The 12,077-nt window shown below is 34.0% G+C and overlaps 1 protein-coding gene across 3 annotated transcripts; it reads right to left on the bottom strand.

The window, feature by feature from the left end:
• Window positions 1-6,625: 6,625 nt before the first annotated feature.
• On the bottom strand, window positions 6,626-10,489 carry LOC145006071 (putative E3 ubiquitin-protein ligase RING1a). Of its 3 annotated transcripts, XM_078965166.1 has the most exons (12): window positions 10,279-10,295; window positions 10,122-10,170; window positions 9,867-10,021; window positions 9,543-9,777; window positions 9,016-9,074; window positions 8,813-8,894; window positions 8,599-8,719; window positions 8,424-8,465; window positions 7,814-8,302; window positions 7,551-7,661; window positions 7,166-7,309; window positions 6,626-6,914 (listed from the first exon to the last, which is right to left on the bottom strand). In XM_078965166.1, the coding sequence occupies exons 4-12, from the start codon at window positions 9,572-9,574 to the stop codon at window positions 6,879-6,881; spliced, it is 1,116 nt and encodes a 371-aa protein (XP_078821292.1). In that variant the 5' UTR covers window positions 9,575-9,777; window positions 9,867-10,021; window positions 10,122-10,170; window positions 10,279-10,295; the 3' UTR covers window positions 6,626-6,878. The 3 variants fall into 3 exon arrangements, with proteins under 3 accessions (XP_078821292.1, XP_078821290.1, XP_078821291.1); XM_078965164.1 differs by lacking the exons at window positions 9,543-9,777; window positions 9,867-10,021 and having other exon boundaries at window positions 10,122-10,173; window positions 10,279-10,489; XM_078965165.1 differs by lacking the exons at window positions 9,543-9,777; window positions 9,867-10,021 and having other exon boundaries at window positions 10,279-10,488.
• Window positions 10,490-12,077: the final 1,588 nt, after the last annotated feature.

Genomic DNA, 12,077 nt, shown 5'->3' with positions numbered 1-12,077 from the left:
ATATATATATATATTAGTTTATAACCCGTGAAAATCACAGTTATAAAATTAATTAAACTTTTATAGTAAAACCTCAAAATTATTAATTAATTAATTTAAATAAATTATTAATTACAAGATATTTTTATTAGTTATGTGAAATTATAATCGTGGATTCAAATAAATATATAAAATTAATTTTTAATATATATTAGACATTTTTTATTTGTGAATTAATAAAAACAATAATATGAAATTTAAAATTTAAAATGGAGAATAAATACATTAACAAATAACATCACATTAATTAAGAGGTATAATAAATTTAAAAGAGAGAACTAATAGATTGACAAATGACATCATATTAATTAAGAGGTCTAATATAGTGACACATGGTAAAATAACTACTCTTTATGTTATATATATATATATATATATATATATATATATATATATATATATATATTTTTTTTTTCGGAATATTACTTTTGTTACAAATTTGAAGAAAAGAACTCTCTAGAATGAACAGTTATAATGCTGTTTTATTGATTGTTGTTTCTTTATTAATATAGTAATAAAAGTGTCGTATTAATATTTAATAAGTAAAAGTTATTTCCATACGATAAAATGTGTCAAATCAATCTCAAATCCGACGCAATTGTTTGAATGGGGTATGAAGGTGCACCCGATCAACTTTCGTTGATGTTGTTTAAAATACTATATTTTACTTATAAAGAGATAATGAAACATCTCCCATGAAATAAAGCTGTTCAAGAAAAGATAAATTTTATTGCGTCTATAACAATCGCATTTTATGATACTAATAACATCACCAGTAGTTTTTTTTTTTTTTTTTTTTTTTTTTTTTTTTTTTTTTTTTTTTTTTTTTTACTATGAAAAAAACTTTTGGAAAACTGAGAACAAAGTTTATTGAGATGTTACGCCAAACATTTATTTTTCCTTACATTTTAATCTTCCTTTGGCCTTTGTCAAATTTGATCCTTACATTTAATAACATTTTCTTACTATATAAAAAAAACTCAGAAAAAAAAAAAAAAACACACACACACCCACCCACCAAAGGCAAACATGAAAGTAAGAATAATATTAAGAAGACATGACTAATGGTAATTTCAATGTAATAAGGACAAATTGTTAAAAAATACTACTTCCCTAATGCCCTTGATACATTCCTACAGATTGAACGGAAACTAGGACCAATATGTGACACTCTGTGTCACACCCAAAACGTATACTAGGGGTAGAGTTTGATGGTTTTCGTCATTGGCAAACACTATGAACATCATGTGTAAGTAGTTTCCTTTTAGAGAGAGACTACTTATAAAGACCAGTAATATCTTATCACACATGCAACTCAAAAATGTAGGGATCTACAAAATATTAAACAGGCAATCATAACAATATTTATGACAAACGAGTGTTATATACAAAAGTATCTTCACATCTCAAGACGAAAAAACAACACTCAAAACAGTTGTTCACATCTTTCTTGATGTGGGTAGAATTTATTGGGTTAGTTATTTGATGATTATGACAATCAATAAGGAGGTTTGCAAAGCTTTCTTTGTGAACTCGATTTGATGAACTCATTTTTAGATGAATATGTTATTACGAATTCTTGATTGTTAAGAAAAAAATGATGGAAATATGCCATAATATACACTATCTAAACAGAAATGCACGATGTGGAATGTATCTAACGGTTGACACGTTACATTAAGAACTTGTTTTATGTCACATCTCACCTAAGTTTAATAAGCACAAGTACTCTCTTATTTATATCATGGTCTTGCCAAAAATATGGAGAAAAAGACAATTATGTCTAATTCATTAAACACTTACCAATAATTTATCAAAACTTTGTCAAATCTCCAAAATAGCCATAAATTTTATAGATGGCGTTTTCGTGTAACGTTCCAAATTTCAAACTTAAATTTTCATTTAAAACCAGATTAACATTCAAGCACAATCTTGAAAACATATTATGGTATCCTTTCGTTTCTAAAACATAGATTGAAACAAAGTTAATTTATAAAAAACAATGGAAGTCAATAATAATAAATCTTGGATGCGAATGTACAGTTACACCGCAACCTTCCCTCGAACGACCTGACTTAACAACGTAAGCATAAATCTTAGTGAGTTCCCCAGTACACCACATATTGCACTATACATACAACGCTTAGAAACAACAATTCACAGATTCAGTCGATCATAACATATCAATATACATATTTATATCGAACCTCTATAGCTCACGACCTACTCCAATCTTGCTATCATCCCAACCAGGCCTGTTTGACTCACGACCTGTTCCGATCTTGTCATTTTCCCAACCAAACCTGTTTGACTCATGGTATGTTCCAATCTTGTCATCATCTCGACAAAGCATATCCCTATACATATTACTGCTAATATTTAAGGATCACCTTGTAAACGCATAGTCATACGTAGTCGGTAAATAAGATAGACAGTCAAACAGATGATCATACCCGAGCGTAATCAATCTGAAAAGAACCATTCAATTGTAACACCTGGAGGCACCATGACGTGGCGAGTCAAGATCAGGTCGCGTGTTTCATTTAAGTTGTCACGACATGGCATTATATGCCATGGCATGACAGCTGGCAAGTGACAAACCTTATTTTCCAGGTTTTGCTCCAAATTTAAAGGAATGAAGAGGTTAGGGTTTGCTCACCCTTAGCCTCTATCAACCTCTATGAGATCTGAAAAACCCTAAATCTCTTTCTCTCTCTCACACACACACACACACTTTCTCTCCCTCTATCTTTCTTTCTCTCTCTCTCTCTCTCTCTCTCTCTCTTTTTCTCTCTCTCTCTCTCTCTCTCTCTCTCATTTTGAGCCCTTGTTGGTTTTCTTGAAGCCTTGGAAGGAAGAAAGAAGAAGAAGTGAGCCAAGATTCAATAAGCTAGGCCTCATCCTTTATGTTGGCAATCTTCTGGACCTTTATAAGTGTCCAAGACTCAATTTTTATCATGTTAGATTGCTAGATCTTATGTTTTGTCTCTAAATCTTCATGTTCATTTGGGTTAGAGTGTTAGGATATCATAAAGTTTGCAACTTTATGGATCTTTGGGACATTTGACATAATTCTTGGTTTGGATCTAGATTTTTGTGTGATTTTGAACCATGCATGAGATTTGCATTGAAAAACCCCTCTTTTTGACTTATTATGGTTTCAAGACATGCATTGGACATGCATGTCTATAAATGTAACGTCCTATTTTCACAACCAAAACTTTTCATTTTTATTAAGTTAAAACTTTCCGATTTATAAATCCATTATTAAGCAAATCGTTTGTTCTAAATTACATTTATTAAAAATCAGAGTATCATAGAAAACGCGAAGTCCTCAATGTTGTTGATGAGTGTGTACAATCCCGTCTTCACCTTCCCGAAATCACCGATGATACCTGAAACCATAAACAACCGGATAAGCATAAAGCTTAGTGGGTCTCCCCCTAAAATACCCCATAGATAAACATACAAGCATGCATCGGTCCAATAAACCATCGGGTTGGAATACCGAGGGTTTTTTGGCCTACGCCTCAACCCAACCGCTCTACTAGAGCCTCCGTGCCTTCGGCTTACAACTGGCCCACACCAGGTATCTTGGCCTACAACACAAAGCAGGATCGCCTCAACCCACTACCACCATATGTCGATATATAAACAAACAAGGATCAAGTAGGCACATAGTACATGCAAACATCAAACATACAACTCATTACCGCCTACAAGTTGTAACACCTCGTTTAACTTGGAAAAGATTTGTGCATGGACTCGTCGAGTAGGTTCGTGAGATCATGAAACGCGGAACGAGACCGACTCGACGAGTCGAAGGTCGACTTAGCGAGTCCGAGCTGTTTAAATACAACCCTAAATTTTGGGTTTGCCCCTGTATAAACGTCATTATCCACCCCAGTAGCCTCCCTTAGCACCATAGAAGTACGTTTACGACCGCACACCCTCTTGTGAGTGAAGTAAGACACATTGGGAGCTTATCCTTGAGATTTTGACGAGGATTCCAAGCTTGAAGAAGAAGTATCAAAGGGGAAACACTAGATCTAGCATCTAGTTCGTCTTAGGCATTGATTTGAGGTATGAATCTGTTACCTTAAGCATAAATTCTATTTGAGAGTTGTGACCAACTTTGAGGAAATGGAAGCAAGCTTAGATCTGGACCTATCATAAGGATATGGTTCCAGATCTGGACCTTTTTAGGCCCCAAATATCATAAAGTTTCATCTTTTATTGAGCTCATTCCCTCTCCATGCATAAGAACCTTGTTTGGATGTTAGTTTTAGTGTTATGGCCATGTGAGACTATGCATGCACGTAAAGTTTGCAACTTTACGTGATATCTTCACTAGGAGAGCATGGATTTGAAGTTTGAAACCTTAAATCCTATTGGAAAGAACTAATTACGTGAGAACTCATCGAGTCCCTCTGGTGACTCGGCTAGTCGAGAGGGTTCACGTCCAAGGTTTTACGACCAAGGGTTCACGGCCACGGGTGTACGGTTGGTGGTTTACGGTCGTGAACATCTAGGAACTCGACGAGTCTCCTGAGCGACTCGGCGAGTCGAATAGTTAAATAAGGAACTCGGCGAGTGGCCGATTGTACTCGACGAGTCAAGGTCAATATGGACTGTTGACCTTGACTATAAACTTTGACTTTGACCAGGGTTGATCCCGAGGGTATTCTTGGGAATATGTTGAGTTATTTATTCATCGAATATGGGCAGTTAAGAAGGAGCAGCGTGTGGGATATACGTGACTTTAGCTTATCAGTTCAACTTTCGAGAGGTGAGTCTTCTCACCATACTTATGGGTCTAAGGCACCAATGTCGGCCCATTTTATGATAGTTGGTATACTTGTTATGTATAGGTGTGTGATATGTATCTATGTGTGATATGCGATAGAGATAGCCTTTGTGGCTAATGGTAGAGACAACCTTTATAACTAATGGTAGAGATAGTTTTGTGGCTAATGGTAGAGACGGCCTTTATGGCTGATAGTAGAGATAGCCTTGTGGCTTTTGGTAGAGATAACCTTTGTGGCTAACGGTAGAGATAGCTTGTATAGCTAATTGATATGTGACAATGGTAGAGATAGCTTTTATAGCTAAATTGACATGTGATATGTGGTAGAGGTAGCTTTATAGCTAATGTGATATGTGGTTTATGTGGGGTATGCTCTGGGGGACTCACTAAGCTTCCAGCTTACCGTTTATGAATTTGTTTCAGGTACATCGGAGCCCAAGGGCAAAGACAATGTGTAATGATGCAGTGTGCACTCTATCTCTCTTTTCTAATATGTTTTTGGGGGACACTTTGATGTTTTGAAAAAAAATATTGTAATGTTGGTGGTTTGACAATGACTATTGGAATCTTCATGTTTTATGAAATATGGTTGACTATTAAAAACGAAAAATTTCTATGTAAATTTTGGTCGTTTCACAAGTCCTCTCACAGCATACAGTCCCACTACCAGCTAACCTTCATGAAATGCATAACCATAAGTAACCAAAAGTTGTATTCTATAAACGGTACATAGACTATATCATATCGTAAACAACTGGCGGAAATATTTTAAAGTATTAGGAATAAGATATACTTTAAACATATCCCTTTGTTTTATAAATTTATTTGGTTATTGTTCGGGATAGGGCCACCCATCCCAACCCCTGCCCCCAAAATTAGAAAGGGGATAAACCTTGCTTTGCCCATGATTTTTTAAATAAATATCTCCCATACGGGATCAGGATCCCATGTGACTTTTTAACATTCTTAGTTTTTGTTAATTTTAAGATTATCAATTGCATTTGATTTAATATATAAAGTAAACTTCTACAAAAAAATATAAATAAAATAAACATATTTACACAAATAACACTAAAAAACATTCTAGAATCATACCAACACCAGAAACCTTTCCAAAATGATTATACGTTATATAAAGAGAAATTTGGTAATCTAACTCTTATAAAAAAAATCAAGTGTTCCGGAACGATGGTCCGGAATCGTACTCCGAAACCATGTTTTCTGAAAAAGATGATTACTTTACAAAAAAAAAAAAAAAATGGTCATTTTTGTCTATAAGGGTTAAATTACTCAATTTCCCTTGTTTTAAATAAGGGATCACTAACACTCCCTTAGGCCGAACAATGTGGTAATAATGAGGCTGGTGTTTACCAACAATCCAAGCCACATAGGATACCGACAGCAAAAACACTTCCACATGGTTCAGTTTTATACTTTTCCACCAATTTTTACATAACTTTTACAGGTTGTCATTCTCAAATTCCGTAAACGGACTTTAGGTCAAACAAAAGGGTGTCCATCATATTTACCAGCCATTTGGAACCAATACAAACCTATATTTGTAGACCATTTCTTGCAGAAATTACTACACATAAATCATTTATTACTTTCATAGATTACCATTCTTGTTACATGTACGTGTATCTAATAAACGAGAAATCTAACTTACTAGAAATGGCATTTAAGGCTATGGTTAAAAATCGTCCAAAGGTGAAACATCATCTACAATATATGCACGTTTTCAAACTCTAAAAGAGTACAATCCATAACAAAATCCTATGGATCCCAATATTTGTGCATAGCACAACCCATTACCATAAAAAAAACTACAACCTTTTTTTTTTATTTTTCAGCCACTGTAATATAAAAAAGATAGTTTAATGTATTTACCTCAGTTCTTGTACACTCTACCACAATTTATATTCATAAGTTAACTAACTTTCTCTCACATATCATCCCATTCTTCCTCCCTGGTTTGACTAAAAATAAGTAACAAGCTTTCCAGGACAAATAGAGCTTCATGATGACTTTATTACCCAACAACCAGCTTCTTCCTGTAACCTATAGTCTATACACACCAAAAAAAAAACTAGGGTTATGATTGGAAACTTTTTTTAGCAGTGTAAAAATAACAAATGAAATATTTTCTTGTTTAAACGCGTCCCCTAAAAAGAATTAATTAACATTTAACAGAACAGGTTATACTGTGTTTGGCGTACACAGAAAGGTGAGACAGGGACTCGATATCTCATTTGTGTAAAAGACGTAAATGCCCTTTTCTCATGCAATAAGTTGTTTTAGGAAAGTAAGTGAGCGTACCAAATTGTTTTGGCTTGAAGTTTTGACAAGATCTGACAAGATTTGATGTTCTTCCAATGGTGAAAGATTGTGTTCTGAATCATCTCCTTTCACTAGCAATAACTCGATTTCATTGGCTTGCAAATTGTTCTCATGAGCAACAAACTAATTGTAAACATGCATCAGTTAAGGCAAGAAATAGCAACATACTTTCATTGATTTGTTTATGACAAGTTATAAGTTATAACTATTTTTGTTTTGTTTTTCCCTATTATTACAACATTGTACTTTTTGGGATTATAATAAGAAAGAGTGGAAGTAGAATGTTGTTAATAGAAAGAAAGACCAAAATATTATATCAGTTTGTGAAAAGATTAGATGTAGTCATGTAGAAAATATGTTTTACCTGAGAGATGTTTGTAGTTGACATGGTGGGGTTGCAGCAAACAAATATAGTCTTCTTCAGATTGGGCATATTTTGCTCATCCAATGATATGAGCTTCAGATGAATTTCCAGCTGGAGAATAGCATATAGTCATGAAAAGTTTCAAGTGTTGAATGAAATTTTGGGTATGTTTGGTGTGATGGAATAGAGTCACAAAGGAATGGAATACATGATTACATTCCCTCCCCAATTCCATCACACCAAACACCACCTAACTTACTTACATTATCATCATTTCTTGGCAGCTTTTGAAGATGATCAATCAGCTTTGAGATTTGACCATGCCTCCCAATTTTACCACCACCACTACTTTGACCACCATGTCGCGTATGACTCCGCATTCCACCCCTACCCCATGCCAAAATCTCTGGACCATTTTTTCTAATTCCGTCTCTCTCATTGGCATCACAGATTCCATTCCCACTGCTTGATTGACCTACTGACCATCTTTTGTACCTTTTGAGTTTGACTTCTGTTGAGGGCTCAGGCTCATCTGTAGATGATGAATATTTGTCTCCATTATCATTATCAGCATCGAGGTCGTTTTCAGAAACTTGGGGTTCGGTGGATTTTTGTCTTTTTCTTCCCCTCAGATTTCTAGGGTTTGACTGTGATCTTCTCATGAAAGCGGTGGCTGTCGCTTTAGCAGTTGCACGCTTTTTTCCTAATGCTTCCAGCTGGCGGCGAGAAGTTTGGGCTATGGATGCTTGGATCTGTCCAACAAAATTTACCCAATTATAACATTCTACTTTCATTTTATTTTCTTATAATAAACAGATAAATGAAACTACAGTGATGTATTCTAATTAAACCTAGAAATAAAGTAAACTACACCTGTTTATTCCGAGCTTTTTCCTCTTCATGAAACGCCAATTCCTGTAATAGGTTAAACACAATTACAGCAATGTCACCAGAGTTTTAGCAATTTCACTGATATAGATGGATAGATTTTTCAATTATAAGAAAAATAAATGAAAGTGCATTTAGTGATAGGTAATAATGTATGTACCTCTTCCTCATATTTATCAATGTCAGGGTACAAGAGTGCAATCAAGGCATCATAATTAGGATCATCCCTCAAGGATCGGCGGCTTGCACAGTGAGCACGACATGCAGGGCATTCGTTGTTCCTGTTGCATATTGGTCAAACAAAGTCAAAGATCATTAAAAAAGAAAAAAAAAATCAAATGAGCATTAAAACATTTAGATTTTCTAATACATACCCAAGTCTCATGGATTTGTCAATGCACTCTCGACAAAACCGGTGAAGACATTCCATAACCTTTCTGGTCTTCCGAATTATACCTATTGATGAAAAGGTAGTGATTAGTGATTAACTGATTACAAGCTTTTTAGGGCTTATTTTGATGATGAGGGTGAGGATGAGGAGGGCATTTACGTCTTTAAAAAGAAGTCAAAGTAGTACCTAAACAAATTGGGCACTGCACTTCCTTGCGAACATCAGCCAATTTTACATAAACAAATCTGTAACACAGTCCAAAAAGAATAAATTACTAAACATTCATAAGCATGTTTGTTGATTGAGTAATATCAATTTGAATACCCTTTTTAAAATTTAAATAATATGACACTTGGAGCAATACTTTGTGTGTGCTTTGAACTATATGTGTTTTTAGAAACTGGAAGTGGCTACTTCTCTTTTTTCTGATTTACAGAAGAACAGAGGCATTTTCTATTTCTATTTCTATTTTATTATTGACTTAGTTATTACATACACCAAGAATGAGGGAGTCCATATATGATTCTAAATATTAGCTCATTTTCTCATAGAAAATAATTGGTCCACAAAATTCCATTGAGGACCTAGCCCCTCGTATATATATGCAAGGATAAATTGTTCTGCTCTTAAGTTCTGATACAGTTTGGAAGTCAAAGATGAACGTATCCAAATTTAACACTGATAAAAATAATAATATTTAATTCACAAATTACATGTAGATCAGATGAGATTTAGTGGTTTCCATGTTATATCTAGTTCTTCGTTGACTTTTCAATAAGTTCTCTTTGTAAAGACAAGTCACACCAGAAAATCAAACACTGCCTTTGCCTTTGCTTAGAAGCTATGTTTTGATCTTGATGTCAACCGACATGCATAAAAGCACCATCCGAATTCCAGTTTATATTGTGAGAAAGACGATCACAACCAATTTCCTCAGACAAAACACACCTAATTTTAATATATAAAAAATATGAATTTAAAAATGGATTTGGAGAAGCAATCAGAGGGATATGCAGATAGCTACGGAATTTCCTTACACTGTTCGCTTTTTGACATCCAACTACTACTCTACCAGAAGTAAGCAGCACCGATAGGGTAAATCACCATTTAGTGAGACTAATAACTCAAATTCAAAAAACAAAAACATGCATATCTTCAATCGCAAGTGACTATACGAACAGTTGAAAGCAAGCTGATCAAATTAACAATCACAAAACAAACTCAAACATAAACATAGGGCAAGTTATCTGTGTATATATAGATATAAATAGAAAGAGAGAACGCGAACACACTCGTCTTTGTCGCTGCTACTAGAGGAAGGGCTTCCATCGTCATCCGACTCTGCTGATCAAGCAAACCAAAATTCAAGTAATAAACACGAATGCGGATCAGTAAACCACGTAATTCGAACGTATAACTACTAAAATCAGAAATAGTTTACGAACAAACCTTGTTCCTCTTGTTCTACGTCATCTTCTTCGGATTCTCCGGAAATATTCTGATTAGTACGTTGCAGCTCAACATCATCCTCATCTCCGGACAGCGAATCATCCGAATGCTTTTGAATAGGCATTTACTCTACACGCCGCCTGTAGAACCACCGAACGATGTTGAGAGAGAGAGAGAGAGAGAGAGAGAGAGAGAGAGTTGTGTTGTGATACGCCGAATTAGCCTTTTGTATTACAATCAGAATGTTGGATTTTCCCAATTTCTACCCTCGACTTACGTGATAAATCATAAACGAGAGACACGCATGCATTTTTCGGGTTAAATGTGTAATTATATATATATTAATTATTTTTTGTATTTTCACATTTACTGCCCATTTTATATTCCCGTACCAAATCATGGTTGTGGTCTATCATAGTCAATAAAAGTGTAAAATTGGGGCTAAACATTTCATTAAAATTGGGGCAAACATTTCATGGAAAGTAATGAAAAAAAAAAAAATGTGGAGGGTTGAAGTCTTGAGACATAAGTTAACCAGAGACTAGTTTAGATGTAGATTAAATTTGTTTTAATTTTTTTTTGTAAGAAATAACAAATTTTATTAAATTGGTTAAAGTTTAGAGATGTAATATAAGTTACATGTGTACAAAATCATCGGGTGGGAACTTGATATGGCTTTAGATGTATCATGTATAGTACCCCAAAATCCCAAATCATATTGTGTTAGCTTCAACCTTTGTCCCAAAGAATTTTGGTTTTTTATAGCTGTTTAACCGGTCCTGAATTAATTCTTGAAAAATCGATCCTAAAGTGGGTTCAAAAGAGCTTGTTTATTGGTCACATATGAACAATGAAATATATAAAGTTGATGATTTATTATTTTATTATATATTAGGCGAAAATCTATATGTTGCACATAAATAAAACTATGGTGATTAAAATTATGATTAATATATTGCGTTGATAACAATAATATAATTATATTATTAATACATATATGATATTAAAATTTTGTTTCTTCTTAACTCTTCTTCCTCAATCTTATTGTTGAAATCCTAACAATCTAATCTACAACCATGAAATATACGTGTTGTGCAATAATATAGTTATATAGTTTTTTTTAACAGCAAAAGCATGCACCCATGCAAACTCTGTAATTATGTTCCTAATTCTATAAATTATGATTTAATAATTATACATGAAAAAACAATGTTAGTAGCAAAACAATCTTATAATTAAGAGTAAATTACACGAATGGTCTCTATGGTTATGAGTTTTTTGTATTTAAGAGTAAATTGTATATAAAACGTATGTTGTTTTTTTTGTATTTAACGAATAACAAATATATGAAAAATCATAAATACTACAACTTTTAATAACATAAAAAAACACTAAAACATCTACTATAACATTTGTAACAAAAAAAACTTATTAAATTCTTATAAATCATGTAAAAATATAGAAATCTGTAACATCCTGTTCCAGATCGGATCGATTTAGGGCTTCAAGGAATCAAAGACGTGATTTTTGGGTAAAACCAAGGCTCATAGCGTGAGCCAGAAAAGGGTCACGACGCGAGGAGTGATTAAATGAAATGTTGAATTATGATGAGCTCACGGTGTGAGCAATAAAAACTCACGACGTGAGGTTCGCTGTAGCTCAAGACCATGATCTTTTAGGGTTTTCTTCGTATTTAAACCTAATAAACTTCATTTTAGGGTTCCTAAACATCCTCTTCCATCCCTAAACTCAGTAAAACCCTAACCCTAGCCTCTCATTGTGATTCTTGAGTTTTTGGT

Source organism: Lactuca saligna, chromosome 7 (assembly GCF_052625555.1).
Source record: "Lactuca saligna cultivar CGN05327 chromosome 7, ASM5262555v1, whole genome shotgun sequence".
NCBI classification, from domain to species: Eukaryota; Viridiplantae; Streptophyta; class Magnoliopsida; order Asterales; family Asteraceae; genus Lactuca; species Lactuca saligna.
This window is presented reverse-complemented; position numbering and strand designations above follow the sequence as displayed.

Coding starts and splice junctions, on each gene's coding strand:
- LOC145006071 (XM_078965164.1), bottom strand. CDS start 10,402: ATGCCTATTCAAAAGCATTCGGATGATTCGCTGTCCGGAGATGAGGAT. Junction 10,174..10,278: donor CGTAGAACAAGAGGAACAAG/GTTTGTTCGTAA, acceptor TTGCTTGATCAG/CAGAGTCGGATGACGATGGA. Junction 9,075..10,121: donor AGTAGCAGCGACAAAGACGA/GTGTGTTCGCGT, acceptor ACTGTGTTACAG/ATTTGTTTATGTAAAATTGG.